Genomic DNA, 21555 nt, shown 5'->3' on the forward strand with positions numbered 1-21555 from the left:
CCCTCCAGTCCTTTTGGGGGTTCAGGGTGCTTGGATCCCAGCTAGGATACCCTGAATTCCGCCCCATGGCTCCAAACCCAAACTGACTTGCTCCTCCTCCCGCCGGCCGATCCCTTTGTCCAGCTTCCTGGGCAAAGGTGCTGAACCCCCTCCCCCCTGCCTGGCTCAGGTTACAGGCAGAAGATCCTGTCCCTCACCTAAAGACATCCCCTGCTCTCCCATCCCCCACACAGACAGCCCCTACTCCATCACACCTGGATACACCTCACTTACTGCCCCCAGGCCTTGAGTCAAGCTCCGTCCTGCACAACATGGGGTGCAGAACCTTTGCTGAGATCACTGAGCATCTCGCACTCGGGGACCCTTGGTCCCTCCTGTGCTTTGCTGGTGGCTCTCCACAGCTGGCTCTCCTGAAACGCTTTGGGTTAATGCTGGTCACTGGCTTGGAGACGGGTCTGTGCTATACAGAGGGTCCGGCTTGTTCCTTCCACTCTGACTCAGAGACAGGCGTGGCTGCTGGGAGTCACTTTCTGATTATTTTAAGCAGCGTGGCTCTTAATTCAGGCCAGGCCAAGCCCCAGAGCACCCCCTATGGTGAAACTGGGCCCCATGGGCTGGGAGCTAGCAACCCAGAGACAACCACAGGGCCCCATCCCCTTTCTGTTTGTTGCAGGCGAGCCCTGATGCTGTCTGACAAGGGAGATGACGCAGCCCCCCATCACATCCCCAGGGCAACCACCTTTGTTAGGCGCTATCCCCACGCATGTATTTCACCTTGGGTGCTCAAGGTGCCCCCCACCAGCAGAGTGCCGCAGACCCACAGGTGGGGCAGGGAGGCTGGGGCAAACAGGGCTTTGGCTCCGGCTGAGAGCACAGGCCACACCGGGGCCCCGGGGGAGGGCTGGGTACTCACATCTGTGTAGTTGTAATCGCTGTTGGTGGCCAGGAAAACCTTCCCCGCTTCCTTCATGTGGCTCAGCAGCAGGGGCACACGGGGCTGCACAGAACGAGATCCATGCAAGGGGCTGGCTTTGCGGGCCTGGGCAAGGGGGGCTGGGTCCTAGGACCAGCACTAGCTGGGGGAGTGTGTCCACAGAGCTGGAGGAGCAGGGTTCCTGGCCCGGCTCGCTCACCACTGGGTAATGCAGTAACCTGGGAAGGGCAGCTGGGCGGGGAGGGGGGCCGTCGGCCAGGGGTGCCCCCACTCACACAGTAGGGGGATAGTTTTGCTCATCTCCCCCACACACACACACACGCTGCATGAAGGGAGCCTGAGAGAGATCTCAGTGCGGGAAAGGAGGGAGCCAGTCTGGTCCCAGGGGGCTGGGGGAGTAGACAAGTTTGGGAACCATGCGGCCACAGAGCCCAGGGGAGGGGATGCCCAGGAAGGATGCATGGGGGCCGTGTCAACCCTGCAGGGCATGGGTGTGATGCCCCTCTAGTCCCGTTTGGGGGGTGGGGGAGCAGCCATTCCAAGTTGGGGATGCAACACTCACGTCTTTCACCACGAACTTCTCCAAGTTCTCCAGCGTCTTCTCCTTCAGGCAGCCCTGGGCAAGCGCAGGGGAGAGGGGGCAGGTCACAATAGCTGCCATCTGCCCCTGTGGGGTGTTTGCCCCCTTCCCCTGCCATGGGGCATGGGGGACTCTTCTTATGCCAGGAAATGGACCGAGGCTCCAACTCCAACTTCGTGTCCCCTCTCTCCCCCCAGTGCCCCCACAGCAGCACCCGGATGGCAGTGCCCTGGAGCCACCCCTGGCCAGGCCACATCCCAGCCCATCACACGCTGTGTGTAGCAGCACGGGCACTGAGGCCCAGGGAGTGTTAGACACTCCCTCCACGCCCAGGGCACTGCCCAGTGCCCTCTGCTGCAGGACAGAGCCAGCCCCCATTGTACGGTGTAGGCCCATGCCCTCAGCAGGAGCACTTCACGGGAGAGAGGACAGCACCCAGAGCCCCCTCACTGGGGCAGACATGTGCTTCCAGCTGGCATCTGATCACCCAGCTAGTTCCTTCCAGTCAGTGCTTCGTTTGGAATGAAAGTGGGGCCGGGGCTCCGGACTGCCACAAATAAAGCCCTGGATCCGTTGCGGTAACTCACCTTGCTCATTTGGGGCCAGGACTCCACACTTGCCACTCAGGACACATGGTGCAGGGCAACGGGCTGAACAGGGCTACGCCCAAACCCGCAGCTGGAGCCCACGGGCCAGAGGCAACAGCCCAGCCAAGTGAGCCAGACGGGCACCTCCCCGTGGCTGAGCCAGTCCCATCAGGGAATCACCTCCCCTGGCAAAGCCACTGGGAGCCCCCTCGAACCTGTCCCATCTGCACAGGGAGCAGTGTCTCCTGGGGAGGGCGCTGCTGGTGGAGTCTGTGCATCCCAGGGCCCAACCTGTCCATTAGGGGTGAGATCACACAGCTGAGCTGCCAGCATTCCTGGGCTGGGCGTCAGCTTCCCATGCAGGCAAGCAGTGCCTCTGACTTGGCTCAAAGAGCCAATTGGGAGCCCCCACCCTCACGTGCACTCCAGCATCCTCTGCACAAACACCGGCAAGCCCCACGCTGCCTGGGGCACTGTCTGGACTGGAGACCATGTCCTGGTGTCACCAAGATCAAACCTCATGTCACCCCCACACACCCCAGCTACAGACGGGAGCAAGCAGGTGTAGCCCACAGCAGTAACTTGCCCTGTTACATTGGCTAAGCCTGCTTGGAAACGGTTTTGGTGGGTTTACACTGGGATTTTAAACTGATTCCAGTGCAAGCTTCCCAATGCAGACCAGGCCTCCCAGCCCACCGAGGGGTTCCCAGGCAGCGACCGACCAAGAGATGCATGTGGTCCATGGCCTCGCGCAAGTCCTGGAAGATGCTGCGGAATGACATGAAGAGGTTGCTGTGTTTGTAGCCCGTGTCACAGCTGGGAAAGCGAGGAGAGAAAATGATCAGTGGGGAAAGGAGAGGGGCACTGGGCTGGGGGACTCTGAGTGGGGCAGGGGGAGGTGCAGCTGAGATGGCAACCAAGGCAGGTCCTAGATGCCCCAGGGAAGGGGGGAATTGCTGCCCCAGGCCCCCCAGACAGACAGTTCCCCTGCGATCAAAATGCTTTTTCCCCACAACACCCAGCAAAGGGAAACCCAGGGCTGGTGTGTGTCCCTGCCAAGCCCCAGAGCAGCTAGGCACTTCCCACAGCAGCCCCAGGGGTTGGAAGTTTGGGGGGCTCGTCTTAGACACAGGCACCTGTAATGAACTAGAAATGTTCTTAATGTTTTCTCTGAATATTGTGTTGGTGCCTCAGTGTCCCCATGGCAGTTCTTAAGTATCTGGCAGAGCAAGGGGCCAGTGCACCTAAATGCCTGGCACTCTGTCTCCTAGCAACTGATGGGCCCCTCCTCTGCAAAGGTGCCAGCTGAAGGTGTTGGAGACAAAGAGGTCAGGTGACCTCCTGGCCCAGGAAAGGAACTGAGCAGGGAGGAGGGGCTGGAGGGGGTTGTGAGTCTGAAGCTGCCTGGGGACGAGGAGTGAAGTGCAGACCGGGGGTCTGGCTCACTGCCCCCCAGAATGGACCCGGCCGAGGGGTCCTGTTCGCTGTATCTACAAGCTCTGTTTTAGACCCTGTTCCTGTCATCGAATAAACCTCTGTGTTACTGGCCGGTTAAGAGACACGTCTGACTGCAAAGTGGGGGTGCAGGACCCGGTGGCTTCTCCAGGACCCCGCCTGGGCAGGCTCGTTGTGGGAAGCGCACGGAGGGGCATATGCTGAATGCTCCAAGGAGAGACCCAGGAGGTGAAGACATGTGAGTTTCTTGCCCTGAACAAGTCTGCTCCAAGGGAGAGGCGGCTCCCCAAAGTCTTGACTGGCTTGGTGGGGAGCAGTTCCAGAGCATCGCCCGAGGACTCTGTGACAGCACCCAGATGGGCCGGAGTCTCAGTGAGAGAAGATTGGGCTGCCTGTTAGGCAGGGGGGAAGCAGGGTGGCATGACAGCTTGCCCACTGGCCACCTGGCATCTGCTACTGCCAGGCCCCAGGGCTCTCGCTCTGGCAATCAGCAGGGACACTGAACCTCCCAAACCTGCCAGTCTCCCCAGCTCCAGGGACCCCCTCCTGAGTCCCAAGGAAAGCTCCGCTCAGAGCCAAACCCAGCCGGTCTTTGGCAGAGTGTCTGGAGCTTTCCCAGCCTGCTACAGAGATGGCAGGACCCAGCCGGGCTGCTGAGCACAGGGATCACCAAGAAGCCCCCACATATGCCTCAAATCCTCAGCGTGCCACAAGGCAGGGGCTCTCACTTGACGTACCTGGAGCAGTTGGTAAAGAAATCCACCAGGCAGTCGTAGAGATAGGTCTCTGCCAAGGGAAAGGGAGGGCAGGTCAGCAAGGCAGCTGGCTCAGAGACAGCAGGCTCTGGGAGAGGAGCCCTGGGAGCTGTAGGTGGGGCCCAGGTGTACAGCCACTAGCCTAGGACATGGGTTCAAGCCCTGCTCTGCCACAGACCCCCCTGGGCCAGTCACTTAGCTTCTCTGGGCCTCTGATCCCAACTGTCACCTGCATGGCCCTGGCACAATCGGTGGGGGGTGGTAAACACATTCAGGTGTGATGCTCAGATACTGGAGGGCAGACAGGTACCAGAGAGAGATGAGGATCCTGGTGAGTGAGGGGGTCCCCAGGGGAAAAGGGGGGGTGAATTTTAAAGCAGGGGTGCCCCCTGCACATGGGGGGAGGCCATAGGCCTGAATACCTGTGAGGTTGAAGAGCATGTTGAGAATGTGAAATCACTTCATATTGTCCCGCTGAATGAACTTGTTGGGGTAATAATTCCAGATCTCAGCCCTGGAGGTGGAGACAAACCCGTGTGAGGGGTTGGGGTGGCACTGGCTGAGTGAGGCCAGGGTGGAGCTGCCAGAGAGGGAAGCGCAGAGGCAGAGCTCAGCTGTGATGAATCCTACAGGGATTTTCCCACAGAGGCTGCTGGACACAGACGACCCTGGGGTTCTCTCTAGCTTCCAGCCTGCAATACCCAGTGTTACCACAAGCTGGAACCCTAAGTCCAGGCCTCCTGCCCTGCATAGGCGAGCTCCCGGGTGGCTGGAGCAGGTGTGCTCTGCACACACAGAGCCAGCTGCATCCCCCTAAGCCACGCGCTTGTCTGCATGGCCCCGTGCAACATCTCAGCAGCACCCACAACAGGGAGCCGGCCAGTCTGCAATGCCCACTCAGCTCCCTGCAAGAAGCTCAGTGGTCACAGGCCAAGAGCACTGATTGGCTGCTGCTACACGGCAAAGAGAACAAAAACTATGTTATAAAGCAGGGGTGGGCAAACTATGGCCCGCAGGCCACATCCAATGGCTCGCTAGCCAATTTAACCCAGCCCTGGAGCTCCTGTTGGGGAGCAGGGTCGGGAGCCACTCCATGCACCACGGCTCCCGGAAGCAGCGGCATGTTCCCCCTATGGCTCCTATGTTTAGGGGCAGCCAGGAGACTCCGTGCGCTGCCCCGTCTGCAGGAACCATCCCCGCAGCTCCCATTGGCCAGGAACTGCGGCAAATGGGAGCTGCAGGGGCAGCACCTGTGCACAGGGCTGCACGCAGAGCCGCCTGGCCATGCCAGAGCTGGAGGGGGGACATGCTGCCGCTTCCGGCAGCTGCTTGAGGTAAGTGCCGCCCAGAGCCTGCACCCCTGACCCCCTCCTGTGCCCCTGTCCTGATCCCCCTCCTCCACCCTAAACTCCTCAGCCCCACCCCTGCACCCCCAGCTGAAGCCCTCACCCCCCCTCACTGTACCCTAACCTTCTGCCCCAACCTGGAGCCCCAGCCTGCACCCTGAACTCCTCTTTTCTGGCCCCACCCCAGAGCCCTCACCCCCTCCTGAACCCCAACCCCAATTTTGTGAGCATTCATGGCCCGCCATACAATTTCCATACCCAGGTGTGGCCCTCAGGCCAAAAAGTTTGCCCACCCCTGCTATAAAGTATGAGAATGGGACACCCTCCTGCACCCCAATCAACACTGACAGCATCCCCCCCTGCCCTATTGACACTGACACCATGCCCCCCACCAGCTGATGGGATGCCCCAGGATGATCAGCAAGGGCACACAGGGCTGCACTATTTATATGCTACAATGCAGGGCATTTGCTGGCCACTTTTCCACCAAAGACCCCACCCGCACCCCAAATCCTACTTGCATCTGGTCTGATTCTCGACCTGCTTCCTGCCCCATGGGGGTCCAGCATTTCTGCCCCCACCCAGAGATCTAGCCCCATGGCCGTCCGGGCTCAGACAGGCCCCTGAGATGATGCTCCCCGGCTGGGCCTTTTGTCCCAAGCTGCACTGCCCAGACCTCGGGAGTTTTCCAGATAAACCCAGCACAACTTGAGTCTCTTAGCTTGAGGCTTCCTTCCTTTCCAGGAAGGGGATAACCTTCCCCATGCCCTTCCTTGGAATGTCTCCCCGGAGCGCCTGGGCGGGGGATATACACCACATTCCTACATGTTTCCACTGCCCCCCAAAGCTGGTGGCTCAGCTGTGCTCACAGCTGCCCAGTCACTCAGGCCATGGGGATGGAAGGTAACAATCACCCCTGGCCCTGCGTCTGGTTGGAAAGAAAACACGCTGGCTAAAAACATCCCCTGCCTGGCAAGCAATGGAACTGCTGGTCCCCTTGTGCCCAGCTGCTGCACCGCCCCAGGCCCCTGCCTGGGCAGAGACAGCTCCTTGTGGGGCACAGCCCCCTATCTGGGAGCATGCAGCTCTGCCCCAGTGCTTCCCAACGCAGCTGATGGCACAGCCATCTCCCCGCAGAAGCAGAGATGGCCATGCCAGGCGATACGCAAAGAATCCTAGAATCTCAGGATTGGAAGGGCCCTCAGGAGATATCTAGGCCCCTGCTCAAAGTTGTGACCAAGGGCAGGGCAGAGCCAGGCCCCTCAGATCTCCTCTCTCCAGTGCAAGAGGGGTTCTGGGGCAGGGGAGCAAGGGTGGACTGGGGCCAGCCCTATGCCCTGATGCGCCCCCAGTGCCAGCCTCAGCACTGGGGTGAATTTGCCCCTTGGCGAGTAGCCCCAGCCTGCCTCACCTCCCCTTGCAGTTCAGGGGCAGCTCCTCCAGGGATGAGTGCCGGGCTGCAGGGGAGGCGCAGCCCCGGGACACTGGATAAGGCCGTGTTTATAAAGATGAAGTGCTGGGCCGGCAGCAGGCTGGTGTTGTTGCGCTTTATTTAGAACCATGACAGCAGGCTGGAGACATCCCTCCACCCCAACATGGTTCCCCCCCTACCTCCTGGGAGCAATTTGCAGGCTGCCAGCCTGTCGTTATGCCCAGGATCAGAGTACTGGCAGCAATCCCAGGAGCGCAAGGATGGCCCACTGGTTAGGGGCTGGCCTGGGAGACAAGGCAAAGTCACTTGGGTGCTCTGTGCCTCCGTTTTCCCTCTGTCCAATGGGAGACCTGCCCTGCCCTGCCTCCCAGGACTGGGTGAGGATAAATGCATTAAAGACTGAGGTTTTCAGAGGCCAAGGTGACAAGGGCCCCAGAAATACCTTCACTAGGTTTTGTACAGCAGGGTCCCCCTCCAGTTGCCCTGCAAGGGGAAGGACATGGGAGTGGGCCTAGCATCTCTGGAGAGGTCAGAGCAGGCAGGTTTGTCAGGGACATCATCCATTGCGGCCCACAGTGCCTGAGTCAGACCCTTCCAGCATGGTCAATGCCAGATGCAGGGGCAAGCCCCACTCCGTGACTCAAGGGCAACTTGGAGACTGACTCCTGCAAGGCCCTTTCTCCTCTCCCCCAAAGCAGCAAACCAAGGAACCAGCTCCAGGGTCCTCCATGCTCTCCCCAATGCCACCCGCCCTGCTGTCCCCCACCCTCTCTGACGCAGGAGCGATGGAGACAAGGGCAAAGAGCGAACAAACCACCCGGGGGCAACAGGTGCATTTGGTTTCCACCCCCCTTCCCTGGGCAGGGCTGATTCCTGGCACTCGTAGGGCCCTGCTGTGCAGCCAGGCCAGGTACCCACCAGCAGACACTGGGCAGTGCAGGCTGAGAGCAAGAGAGCCCAAGTAGGAACCCAAAGGCCTGTCTGTGCCCAGCAGCCTCCGTCATGCAGCTCCTGGGAGGGGAGAGGAGGCCAAATGCTGCTGTCTTGACATTGCCTCTCGTCTCACTCCAGCTCCTAGATATGCAGCTGAGCGCAGGGTCGTCCCTCATTGCCCTCTCCTGCCCCCCAGCCTTCCCTTAACTGCAGGGCATGCGCACTAATCCCTCAGAACCCGCGGGCAGAGCGGGTGGCAGGACTGAGCAGCTGCCTTAGGAGCCTGGCCAGGAATAGCTCTTATCCAGCAGGGGCCTGGCCCAGTGCAGCACGACGATTCAGCCCTGGGATCAAGTATCCACAATAGGAGGAAATCTAATAGGGGCCATTGCAAGGCAGATGCCTCTGGACAGTGCAAGGGTCATGGGGAGGGGGTTGGTGGGTGGCAGTGGAGGATACGCAGAGCCTGAGGCTGCACTGGCAATGCCAAGGGGCTGAATGCCCTCACCACCCCACAGGTCATTATGCCCAGCGGGCGCTCAGCCCTCAGCAGGATCAGGGCCCAGTCTGCTGCTTCCACTGGACTCAAGGGGAGGGAGGAGGTCAGAGGAGCCTGGGGTCCCGATGGGACAGGGAGACACAGGAGGGAAACACTGCCACGTATCTGCACTCGGGAGCCTATGGACTCAGCACGGGAAGAACTCCGCTGGCTCCTGGGTACGGAGGGTTGCTCCAGAGTCTCCCAGGGCTCCCGGCCCACCCCAGGGCCGTGCCCGCACCAGCCAGCCTGCTGAGCTGGCAAGAAGAGCAGCGAAGGCACCTACCCCTTGAGGAAGCGGAAGCCGTGGGTGCAGACCAGAAGGTTCCCATGGGAGTCAACCTTCAGCAGGTTCCCGTACTGAGTGTCAAACACCAAGCCCCTGCAGGGGGGAGAGGAGAGTGTCCGGGGACAGGGGTAGCCCCGTTCAGAGAGCAGCCAGCTCTAGGAGCTGCTATAACCTCCTGGCACCAGCCCGCCAACCCTCCACACAGGGGAATTCAGTCCCAGCAGCAGAGCTGTGTCCGAAGCAGGGGGCTGGGCTCCGCTGGCATGGCAGTGTCTGAGCAGCAGGGCCTTGGATTCTGAAGCACTGTGACCTGGGGGGAGGGCAATGCCAGCCCCCCCTTGCCCATCCCTCGTCACCTGGTGGCTTGACTGGCTCCACAGGCCTCAGGAAACCACTCAGGCCCTTGGCTGAACGGTGCCACCAAAACGGCGTCTTCTGTGCACATTGGTGTCACCCCACTAGTGTCACTGGGTTTACATCTGGGACCAATTGGGCCTCCAGGGCCGAACCCATCATGTCCTGTGCCTTGTGTTTACACTTGGGTATAGGGGTGCCAACTTGGAATGGCAGCAACCGGCCCCTGCTTGGCATGGGGGTAAGTGACAAGGCAGGGTGGCAACGGACAAGGCCCAAGCCCCCTGGGAACAATGGAGGTTCACCCATCTCCCCCTCCCCATGACGAACAAGGGAACCCCCCCCCCACAACTGGAGCTCCCGGGCGCTGAGCAACGCAGCCCCTGGCCATTCACTCCAGAGGATGATATCCAGGCAGCCCAGCTTGACTCTCAGATCGAAGGGGGCAAATAGCCACTTAGTGGTGTAAACCAAACCCCTTTGACCTGGGGGTGTTCAGACACCACAAGCCTGGTGCACTGGGGAAGGAGGGGCACTTTAAAGCATCACTTCCCCCCGCCCACAAGCAGTCGGTGGGGCTCGCTAGGGGATAGCTCGGAGCGGCTGTGGGGGGCAGCGCTCACCTGGTGGGGAAGGTCGGGTCATACTGGTACTTCAGGATCTCGTGGGGGTACCCAACGGAGACCAGCCTGTCCAGCAGCAGCTCGAAGGCCAACTCCTCGTAATCTGGGGACTTGTATACTGCGGGTGGGGGACGGAAGAGAAGAGGAGCACAAGCCAGAGCTCCAGCAGACGGCACGGGGAACCCTCCCCCCAGACCAAGGGAATAGGGCCCAGGACTGCCTCCCCTAAAGACACCCAGGGGGAGAGGCGGGGGGTTACAGCAGGGATCCCAGTTCGCCCACTGGCACTGGTATGCTGCAGACAGCGTAACCAGCATGAGCCCCGCAGGGGCAGGCAAATGGAACCTGCCTTTGGAATGTGGGGAGCCCCTGGCACTCGCATCCCATCCCCACTGGGGCATGGCCCATATGGGGCCAGCTAGCCGGCATATGCGAGAGACAGCCTTGGAACTAACTAGGATCTAGCCCCTGCTCCCATCCAAGCTGATGGCCAGAACCTGGTGTGAATCCAGAGCTGCGCCAGGGCCGAGGGGAGGGTTACTCTGGATTTCTGGGAACAAGACGGGGGCGGGACTCAGCAGGCAGCCACCACAGACAGTCCTGGACCCCGGACCAAACTGGGGGAAGCCAGCAGAACCCCCAAACCAGTGGCAAAGCCACCAGGCCAAACTGTTGGGACCCAGATACGGGCCAGAACCTCACAGACCAAACCACGGACCAGGCAGGTTAGGTTGGTGCCTACCCAGAATTCTTCCTGGGCCCATCGACTGGATTCTGTGGTGCCACCCAGCTCCTCACGGGCCAGGCCAGAGGTGGGCCCTGCCCTATAGGAACCCCACCCCTCCTCCCGGCCCAGAACTCACTTGCCAGCGTATAGTCCATATCGAAGCCAAAGCACCTGATCTTCTCCGGAGCCAGGCTGCGGTTCACAAAGATCCTGGAAGGAAAATGACAGCAGAGAGTGAATGGGGGGCAGCCCTGCTTCCCCAGGGCTCTCGCTCTCCAGCTGACACTGCCCCCCTTTAATACCAACACCCCCCACTTGGCACCCCCTCCAGCTCACCCCCCCTTTGTTCAAGCAGCCCCTGGGAGAACCACAGTTTGCCACCCCCGAAGAAACGTTCCTGCCCCTTGCCCCAAGTTCGCCACCCGTCCCGCTGGGCTGTATCTCTGGAGGGGAACTAGGCCGAGGCTTTGAAGGGGAATGCTGGTGAGTGCCTGGTCACACCAGTGCTGCTCCGGGCAGGCTGGCCCTGGGTTTGCCATCACAGGGACATTAGCTGGGACCTGCATTTGTCCTTCCCTCACCCTCAGGCCAGGGAGATTTAAGTGCTGATGACTGACAGAGACAGACAGTCTCCTCTCTGCACCCACCTGGCCACAGCCTGCCAGGATGCTGGGGCTGGTAACACGGTCATGCCCCACTCAGACCCACCCTGTGCACACAGGCTTGCTGCCATGGGCTCTCCTAGCCTCATGAGCAGCCAGCCCTTCCCACAGCTCCTGCAGCACAAACAGGATCTGCTCTTGGGAAGGAATAAGAGCTGGCCCGGGGAGCCTACCAGCCGGGGGGAAACAGGACTGGCACTGTGGAAGGAGAGCACAGACCCTTTGGGGAATGCTGGTGTCCGGGAACTTCAGCAGGGTGCAACATTCCAAAGCTATCATCTGGAGAGGAGCAACTGAACGAGTCCGGCAGAGACATCAAGGGTCAAACTCACCACAGAAGGGTCACCTAATCCCAGGGCTGGAGCCTGCCCTGCACCTGGCAGGAGGCCTGGGTAGTTTAGCCTAGTGGGTACAACACTAGACTGGGGCTCAGGAAACCTAGATATTATTCTTGGCTCTGCCATGGGCCTGCTGGGTGACCTTGGGGAAATCCTGTCACTGCCCCGTGCCTCAGTTTTCCCATCTGTAGGATGGGAATGCTACTGCTAGCAATAAGAGCTGGGCATTGTTACTGAGGCATGAGATTTCCAAAACAGCTAATGGACTTTGGAGGGCAGGTGCAGCCTTCACTCTTCAGTCCCTTCAAAAACCCAGCATCAGGGCCCTGGGACAGAGGGACAGACCAGGGACCCAACATCCAACTAGAGCAGCTGCCACCCAGCCACTGCCCTCACCAGGAGATGTAGGGGGAGCAGCTGCATGGGGGCGGATTTCCTTAGGGCAGTGTAAAGGAGCTGGGTGGGCAGCTGGTACCTGCCCTAGAAACTCAGAGAAGCCCAGGGCCAGGGAGCTGATGGACCTGGGGCTTCTGGAGTGAGCAGCCGGAGCAACTACAGCTTGAGCTAACGAGCCAGGCCTGGAATAGCCTCGTGCTCTGTAGCCAGGCAGAGTGGACCCGCTCAGCAGTGGGACAGACCATGTCTAGCCCAGCAACAGCCTAATAAATCAGAGGGAGCAGGAATTCCATGAGGAGGGACAATGAAAGCAAATGTGCTGAGCCCCTAGCAGTCTGCTGCCTCTGGGGGAGGGGCCCAGCTCCCGCCCTGACCCCAGCAGAGGGCAGGACCGGCGCTAGGGTTTCTGGCGCCCTAGGCGCCGAGCCATTTCGCCGCCCCGCGCCGGGATTTCGCGAGCCTCCGGCCGAGCTGCCGCAGGATTGCTGCGCCAGGATCCACTGGAGGCTCGGGATGGCGCTCCGGCAGATACGGACTGCGGCAGCTCCAACGGTAAGCGCGGCCTGGTCCGTCCCCCTCCCTAATGCTGGTGCCCAGGGAGAAGCTGCCGCCCTGGGCGGCTCGCCTGGATGGGGGGGCGGCCCTGACCCCGGGGCGGCGGCCCTGGCTTGCCGGGGCCGCGGCGGCGGCTCCCTGACGGCCGGGGGAGTGGCGCGCCCTCAGGCTTGCCAGTCGCGGCGCGGCTTCCGTGACCCGCGAGGCGCGGCTGACCCCGGGGGGGGGCGCCCTGGCCTGCCAGGTCCGCGGGGCTCCCTGACCCAGGGCGGGGGGCGCTGGGCTGGCGGCCTGCGGCGGGCGCACTGACCCAGCGCGTGACCCCGGGGGGAGGGGGCACCCTGGCCTGCCCGGCTGCGGGCGGCGGCGCGCTGACCCCGGGGGCCTGAGGGGGCGGGGGGGGCGCCCTGGGCTGCCACGGTGGCGCCCTGACCCGGGGGACACCTTGGGCTGCCGGCTGCAGGCAGCTGCTGCCGCCGGCAGCTCAGCCCCTCCAGCAGCAGCAGCTGCAACCATTTAAAAAATATTTTAGGGGCGCCACTTTTTGGCGCCCCCAAATCTTGGCGCCCTAGGCAACCGCCTAGTTCACCTAAATGGTTGCACCGGCCGTGGCAGAGGGACATGAGGCAGCCCTGGGGTCTGTGCCCCTCGCAGTGGTGCCACTCTGGCATCAAATGATTTTCAGGTGGCCCATGGGCAGGAGTTCCCACCAAAAATTCCTGAGGTGATAAATACCGGCCAGCCATAGAGAGTGCAAGTGCCTTAAACCCAGCAGCTCCCAGCCCTGTTCCCAGTCTCTGGCTCCCAGCAGAGTTGAAGGGAATCAACCAGCGTGTTCATGGGGAGCAGTGGGGGCGCGAAGAGGCAAGAATCAGGCTGCTCTGAGGAGAAAGGGGGGGGGCCCCTAAATCAGAGCCTCCTGCACCACAGGGTCTTCAGAAGACACGCCCCTCCCCAGAAGCAGCTGCATGAGGACAGGCCCAGGGATGAGAGGTCCAACTGATTATCTCCCAGGACTCCTACGTCCTTTTCAGTGTCACTGCATTCCATCCGTTTGCAAGGTTACGAGGTGATTTAATCCCACTCTAAGTGCCTACATGAGAAAAAGATCCGATAGCAGATGGCTCTTTAATCTAGCAGAAAACATCCTAATGAGATTCAAGAGCTGGAAGCTGAAGCTAGATTAATTCAGACTAGAAAAAGCACAAGTTTTTCACAACTTGCCTGGGTGCATTCTCCATCACTTGGAGTCTCTGTCTAAAGATATGCTCTAGTTCAGACAGAAGTAATAGGTTCGATGCAGGAATCATTGTGTGATTTTACGGAGGGTTTAGCAGGCCAATGCTCAAACCACTGAACTATCCCTCCCCTGGGCAACAGGGGATGAATCACTTGATGATTCCCTGTTCTGTTCATTCCCTCTGGGGCACCTGCCATGGGCCACTGTCGGAAGACAGGATACTGGGCTAGGTGGACCCTTGGTCTGACCCCGTCTGGCAGTTATTTCCTTGTGCAAGGTTCTTTGGCCTAGGTTATGCAAGAGGCCAGACTCTGGTCCTAAAACTCTACGAATTGTCACGGTTGCTCTTCTGGGCAGATTGGTGTCATAGCTATGGGAACGCAGAGCACAGACCTCGCCTCTTCTCTGCCTATGACCCTTCTGGATGTGCAGAAGAGGAGCTGCAGCATTCATCTCTCGATGGCTGGCTTGACAGAGGACTGGCATGTGTAAGTAAGAGGCAGATCTCCTTTCATCTAATGGAAGGTAACCTGCTCACCTACGTGGCATAGGCCCAGTACTGTTAACTGCTCCCAGAGATTCTCCTTGAGCTCAAGCAGTGAGGCTTTTGAAGAAGGAAGGTGCGGCTTATCCTTGCTGTCACTTATTAGCATTGTTTATATTCTGGTAGCGCCCATAAGCCCTGGTTATGCACATGGTCCCACTGAGCCAGGTGCTGTGCAGACAGAACAAAAGGAAACATTTCATTGTTACAAATGTTCATTGTTTTTAAAGTGGATTCCATTGGTTGAGGACACAAAACTGTACAATTCCCAGTGATCTCTGCTCCCCCATCAGCAGCCTCTGCCTGAGGTCGAGGCCTGAGCTGGCCACTGAGACCCAGCAATTCCCTGGGCCTGAGAAGGGGCCCTGGCACGGCAGTGCAACCATCACTCACAGTGGGCCGAATACTGACCTGGGGCCCACCAAACAAGACCTGAACTGGGCGGTGCACGCTCCAGGACCCCTCGGGATGAACACTTGCATAGAAGCGGGGTGATGCTGTTGCTGAGCTAGGCTCTCCGCGGGCAGTGCTGGGACCAGAGGAGCAAACAGGGATCTGCAGCCCAGTGAAAGCCAGGGAGGGCCGTGTAGAGCACAGGGTGTGTGAGGTCGCTCTTCTCACAGTCCTGAGCAACGAGACACCCACCTGTGCCATGAGGGGCTGCCACGGGCATTGCAGGGAGGCAGAATCCTGCCATGAAGCTCATCCCCACCCATCCAGCTCACGCAAGGCCGCAGATGCTGGTGAGGGGACAGAGGGTGGTGAAACACCCATTGGCTTCAGTAACATTTGATGATACAGTGCAGCACGGCTTGGAAGTACCGAGCCAGTGCCCCGTTCAACAAGGATCGTCCAACTTGGCTCCTGCTGCGGACGGGGTCCCATGCCACCCTCCGCATGCTCAGAAAAAGAACAAACCCAAAGGTCACGTGACCCACTTCCAGCACCCGCACCTCCAAGCCCAAGCCAAGGGGAGACACCCCGCACCCCAATCATGCGTCAGAGCCTTGCGCAATCTCCAGGGCTCTCTCTGCAAACAGCTGGGACATGTGATTCATTGAACTCTCTTATCAGCCTCATCCTGCAGCCAGTGCAGCAAAGCCAAGGGTATGAAACGGCTGCACACTGCTTCAGAGCAGCATTTCCTTGGCACAGGGGCACAGACCCCCTCCTGCTCAGGATCCCCTATGTACCCCAACCACCCACGCCAACCAGCAGAGAAGATGCAGGATTCAGCCTCACAGTCTTTAGTGTTTGTCTGAAAGCCCCCGATCCCAGCATCACAAGACTCTCAACTTACATTTTAAAAAAATTTCCAACTCTCGCCACTGCAAAGAAGAGCTGGGGAATGCAAACCAAGCACGCTCTAAAGGCTAAAAGGCCAGACGGCAAAGGAAAAAAATCACACAATCTCATGATTTTTTAAGAATGTCAGGATTCTGGGGGCTGACGTTGTTGCTGACACCAGGGGTGCCCAAGGCAAACAACAGTGATTCGTGCCCGGAGTGCTTCAGCGCCAATGAACACACCAGGGGGAGAAGCAAGCAGAGTTTATTTGAGATCTCAAAGTGATGCTGGGAGACTAGTATGCCTCAAATCCCAGCACTCCTATAAACATAGTCAGTCTGTTCCTTACATCCTATGGAGAACTTTTCTTGCTGATAGCAAGCCCCGTTTGCCCCTCCCTCTTCTGTCAGCTGCAGCATCTTTCTTCACACACTTCTTGTCTTCTCCCTCCTCTCCTTCACTCCTCTCTGTAGCAGTTACGTAAGCGCAGGTGTATTAAGTAAAATTGGCGCGCGGCAGCTACTGAGTAAGTTTCCTTCTGCAAGTTATCTTGTCCTTCTGCTAAAGGTGCACAGGCCTCATTATTTCTGCTTTAGACCAATTAGAACTGTTGCGACTGATAACGGCTGTTACACCAGGCCTTTTAGGTCGATTAAAGTTTAAACATGGAAGGACTCTTGCTCATCTGAGGCCTAAACAGGGAGACTTTATATCCTTATTACCTTTTACCTTTTAAGTTACTTTAGGGTTATGCTTAGTGACACCAACAACGTCATGATTTTTGTCCGTTTTGCATTGGAACTACTGGAAACATCCAAGCATATCCCGCCATTAGCTACACGCTGGGGAAGGTCCCCCCACCAGCTAGCTGAGGTTTTTATTTCAACAGGGCATTCACTGAGGAGTTAGTATATGCAGACTCAGTTCTAGTAACTGGTTTGGAATCCATTCTTTGTCCACCTCTTTCCTCCATCGCAAGCCAACGTGCTGCAGAACCTCCCGTTGCTTTCGCACCGGCTGCCCAATCATGAACACATTTTGATTTTCTCTCTTTGCAATATTGACAGAGAGCAATATGCACTTGCAACATGTTTGCTTTTGTTGCGAGCACAAACACTTGGCTTCTTCTGGAGACCTCTGCATTGCATTACAATCTCCTCTGCATGGATTGCAAATCAAGCTGGTTTCTGTCCTTCCCTGGTCTGTCTTTTGGCCTTGGGCAGTGTTTGGAAGGAGAAGCAATTCAGTTCTTTTCCACCTGAATGCTTTGCTTTGGGGGACATGCTTTTTCACAAGTCTTTGCCACGTTAACTCAATCTCTCCCAATAACTTTGCTTTGACCTGGTTATCACTTATGCCTGGCATAATTTGGTCTCATTAGTCCACCTGCTGACTGGGCCATTCCACATAGTTTAGCTTTATTACGTAGGTCTGTAACATGATCCTCCACTGTCCTGCCTGGCTGCTCGTTTCTTGCAAAGAAGCCATGCCCCTCTCACTCTCTGTAGCCTCTAGAGCAGGGGGGGGTGAACTTTTTGGCCCGAGGACCACATCTGGGTATGGAAATCGTATGGTGGGCCATGAATGCTCACAAAATTGGGGTTGGGGTTCAGGAGGGGGTGAGGGCTCTGGGGTGGGGCCAAAAAAGAGGAGTTCAAAGTGTGGGAGGGGACTCCGGGCTGAGGCAGAGGGTTGGGGTGCAGTGGGGGCTGAAGGTTTCAGCTGGGGGTGCAGGTTCTGGGGTGGGGCTGGGGATGAGGGACTTGGGGTGCAGGAGGGTACTCCAGGCTGGGATTGAGGGGTTCAGAGGGCAGGAGGGGGGATCAAGCTGGGGCAGGGGCACGGTCAGGGGTGCAGGCTCTGGGCAGCGCTTACCTCAAGCAGCTCCCAGAAGCACCAGCATGTCCCCCCTCCAGCTCTGGCATGGCCAGGGAGCTCTGTGTGCTGCCCTGTGCACAGGCAGCTCCCATTGGCCGCAATCTCTGGCCAATAAGAGCTGCAGGCGTGGCACCTGTGGATGGGGCAGCACGCAGAGCCTCCTGGCTGCCCCTGAACTTAGGAGCTGGAGAGAGGACATGCTCTTGTTTCTGGAAGCAGCGGTGCATGGAGTGGCCCCCGACCCCACTCCCCAGCTGGAGCGGGGCAAGCCTCAGACCCTGCTCCCCATGAGGAGCTGGCAGGCTGGATTAAATCAGCTGATGGGCCAGATGTGGCCCACAGGGCTGTAGTTTGCCCACCCCTGCCCTAGAGGCTGCCACTAAAATGGAGACCCCACTGTGCTAGGCTCTGTACCTAGCAATGAAGAACAGTCCCTGCACTGAAGCACTCAGCGTTTTTCACTGATAGTTTCACACACAAACACTGAACGAGAAACCCAACCTGACCGTTACCGTGGAATATTTTGGAGGATTTGAAGAATGAAGCATCGACATTAAACCATTTTCTTAAATACATCTTTTAATGGCTGGATTCACCCACACAGTGCTGCAGGCCAGCACAAAGGAGATGGAACACAGAACAGTTCAAAGAGGACTCCAGTGGCTTTGTTTCACCAGCGCAGGGCAAAACTGCTGGAGTTTCCACCCCAAATTCCCTCTCCCACTTACACCTCCCTACGCTGCCCTGCACGTGTGTGTTCCCCTTCCCTCTTTCATTCACTATATTCCCCTGCACCCCTCTGTCCCTCCCTCTCAAAAGGTATCTGTGGAAGAGAAATATTTAGGATTACTGGTTGGATTTTGCTGTCCTTTTTTATTAGCTGAGAATGTAGCTGTCAGCAGAGATGGGGGCAGAAAACTTTCAGCAAAACTCCCAGAGAATCGCCCTCTTTCAAACAGCCCCCACCTCCTCACACTCCCCAGAGGAGTCAAGCCAGGTTGCGCTCAGAGAGGGCAGCCTCCCATGCAGTCAGGAGGCAGAAGGGAACAGGAGATTTCTGTTTCCAAGGAGTAGGTGCTTTCACTACGAGGAGGAAACACTGTGCCCTGCACACAGAACCAGGCTGAATTCCTGCTTTCCTGCACATCCCACTTTCATCATGCAGTGCTTTTCAATCACAGATATTGTAGTGGGTTGGAATAGCACCCCCACTCCCATTTTACAGATGGGGAAACTGAGGCACAGAGCAGCGGCAGCCTGAGCAGAGCCAGGAACGGAAACCCAGGTCTCCCATGCCTCAGGCACACAGGTGAGCCACTGGCCTACATTGTGCCCCTGATCTGGGGGCTGCTAGGCTGACAGCTCCTCAGACCTTGCCATGGTGAGCCCTGCAGGGCATGTGGAACCCTTTGGCATCTGTCTGAGCCCTCTACAGCCCCTCAGGACATTCCCTTTTGCTCTGGTGCTTTGGAGACAGACACATACACACACACCCTTTCTACTGTCTGTGTTTGATCCTGGAAGGGGGGGATTTCTTGGGCACCTAAGGAAGAAAGATCTGGCCTGGAGGAGGCAGCGATATGGGCACTGGCCCTTTAAGATGGGCGATAGAGGCCAGCGTGAGACAATACAAATTATTAGAGCAGAAAAATGCCTTTTGATGTGGAAATGGGGCATGCACCACAAAGACGCCCCAGAGGGCTCAGGTAATGGCTGCCTTGGCATCCAGGGTGCCCAAGGGAATTTGTGGGAGATCAGCACCCACCAGCACCAGCTGATGCCCATGGCTGAGCTCCCAGTGACTCAGCAGGAGCCGAAGCAGGCCCTGTGTCTCAGGATGCCCTTGAGGAGCTCAGTCCTGGGGAGGGAAGGATTGGATGCCTCTGGTAAGAGTCACAGAACTGTCCGTGGGCCCAGAGGCTGGGTTGTTTTCGGCCTCCGCTTCTTGGAATGGTCTCCAGCCCCTCTATCCCCGCTGCCAAGATCTGCCCCCTCCCAGATCTCTGCCCAGTAGGCTCAGCTGCACCAGGTGCATCTGCTCTGTCCTCAGATCAGATTGTGGGTCTGGGGCATTTTAACCCTTCTTTGCTGCCCTCAGAGGCAACGCTTTGTACCTGGGGTGGGCAGGCCCAGCTCTGCCATTGACTCACCAGCCAACCTAGGGCAAATCCTGTGACTCTGTGCCTCAGTTTCCCCATCAATTAAACAGAGATACTGACCCTACTTTAAAGGCCTTGGCGATCTAGGGGCTAGAGGAATTCATGGGTCTCAAGAGGTCACAGATTGGGAAGCATCTAGATACAGTGGCTTCTACAGCAGCTCTGGTGCCTAGATACCACAGTAATCGGTACTTTAAAGAATGGAGAGACTTGTTCTCGCTGAGCTGTCCTGACTGGAAGCCTGAGCTGGATGCTCTCACGCTGCACCTTGTGTCATCACCTACACCCGGGCCAAGGGAGCTTAAAATCATTAGCAATAAGGCAGGCAGCATTGCCTAGTAGAGAGAGCACTGGCCTGGGGCCCAGGTGGCCTGGGGCCCAGGTGACCTGGGTTTTATTCCCAGCTCTGCCAACAGCCTCCTTCAGTCACTTTCCCTCATGGGGCCTCAGTTCCCCACCAGCACAACAGGGATAACTATAGTGACCTCCATTGTGCCCAGCATGAGTTCACCCCCACCCAAGCCAGACACAGCTCCCGACCGCGGCACCCCCTCCAGGGTGTTCAGAGAGCTACTGCTCGCAATCCACATGCTCTCTTGGGTGCTCAGGTCGGGTTACCTAGATCCAGCTCGGAGAGTCCTGGACATTACAGCAGCACCTAGAGACCAGCTGAGATCAGGGACAGCAAGAGACAGTCCAGCTAGACCCCCCAGGCACAGGCAGGAGGGGCACAGGGCACAGGCAGGCCTGGCAGTGCCACCCCGCTCTGCTCCTTTGGTTTTTAAGGCTTGTTTGAATGAAGCCGGTGGGGGGCAGGTTTGCTGGGGAGTCGCTAGCCAGCCCCGGGGGGGGGCGCTCTGCACCGGGGGGTGCCAGGCTCCAGCGCCTTCCCCCCTCCCCATGGGACCCCCGCACGCGGATCTCGATTAGCCGGGGCGCCGCGGAGTCGGATGGGGCCAAGCGCCCCTGCCGGGCTGCCCCCAGCTGGCGAGCGGAGCCTCAGGCATGGAGCGGCCCATCCCCGTGGGCTCGGGGCGCCCGGCTCCGCGCTGCCCCTTACCGGTGCTGACAGCCCCTCTTGGGGGCGCCCCCCGCCCCTTGGCGCTCCGGGGCCAGTCCTGCGGCGAGGCCAGCGCGGCGTCCGGCTCCCCGGGGAGGCTGCCCATGAGCGCTGCGGTGTGCCCGGCTGGAAGTGGAGCCTTTTATCGCCCGCCCGGCTATCGGGCCACGCCAGCCGCCCCGCCCTGGCCCGGCCCGTCCGCGGGGCTCGCAGGAGACCGGAGACTGCGGGGCTTGGTTCCGTCCCAGCGGGGACGGCTCCCCCGCCAGTGTTCCCCGGCCCGTGCCCGATCGCCCCCCACCCCGTGTCCCTAGGGTGCCCTCCCCAACCCCGTGCCCAGCATGAGCCTGTCTCCCCAGGGTCTCCGTGACTAAGCCAAGCTCACCACCCTCTGGCACTGCCCCCCACTTGCCCTCCCCGCTGCCCACCCTGTGCCCACCTGATGTCCCCTCACCCATCTCACATGCACTCATCAGCCCATGCCCCCCAGCCCATGCCCACCTGCTAGCCTGGGGCGCCTCTCATCCCATGCCCTGCCGCCACCATCCATGCCCACCCGCCAACCCTGCATGCTCCACTCCCCCACACTGTGTAGTTCTAGTAGTTCTTGATCTCAGGTGGGGCCGGGCAGCCCCTCTCTCCCCTCCAGCAGGGGCTGCTTTGCTGTAGTCTCTGGTTTCCCTGTCCTTACAGTACCAACCCAGGTCCCCCTGTAGTCCCAGCCTGGCATGCCCTACTCAGCGCCCCAAGCCCCGGAGATGGGCGGGAGACTGGCCAGGGTACCTCTGTACATGCCCCACGGGTCTATGTCTCAAAATCTTCCATCCAGGCGTGGGGTGATATTAATTTAGCCATCACATAAGACACAACAGAAGAGTGTTTG

General features: G+C 59.0%; 1 protein-coding gene and 1 long non-coding RNA gene across 2 annotated transcripts in view; both read right to left on the reverse strand.

Annotated features, from left to right (window-relative positions):
• The window catches only part of LOC116830710 (5'-nucleotidase domain-containing protein 4-like), a 35675-nt gene extending 14885 nt beyond the window's left edge, over positions 1–20790 (reverse strand). The window contains 10 exon segments of the mRNA XM_075062700.1: positions 914–997; positions 1497–1550; positions 2824–2917; positions 4285–4342; positions 4734–4825; positions 8847–8942; positions 9827–9944; positions 10690–10763; positions 20673–20709; positions 20712–20790. Of these exon segments, the coding sequence (XP_074918801.1) occupies positions 914–997; positions 1497–1550; positions 2824–2917; positions 4285–4342; positions 4734–4825; positions 8847–8942; positions 9827–9944; positions 10690–10763; positions 20673–20709; positions 20712–20778 (774 nt within the window). The 5' untranslated portion in view covers positions 20779–20790.
• Positions 13504–20666, reverse strand: LOC142046354 (uncharacterized). The gene is made up of 3 exons (XR_012655274.1): positions 20231–20666; positions 15088–15661; positions 13504–14223 (listed from the first exon to the last, which is right to left on the reverse strand). It is a non-coding gene; the product is annotated as an uncharacterized LOC142046354 (long non-coding RNA).
• Positions 20791–21555: the final 765 nt, after the last annotated feature.

The sequence above is a fragment of the Chelonoidis abingdonii genome, chromosome 2 (assembly GCF_003597395.2).
Source record: "Chelonoidis abingdonii isolate Lonesome George chromosome 2, CheloAbing_2.0, whole genome shotgun sequence".
Taxonomy (NCBI): domain Eukaryota; kingdom Metazoa; phylum Chordata; order Testudines; family Testudinidae; genus Chelonoidis; species Chelonoidis abingdonii.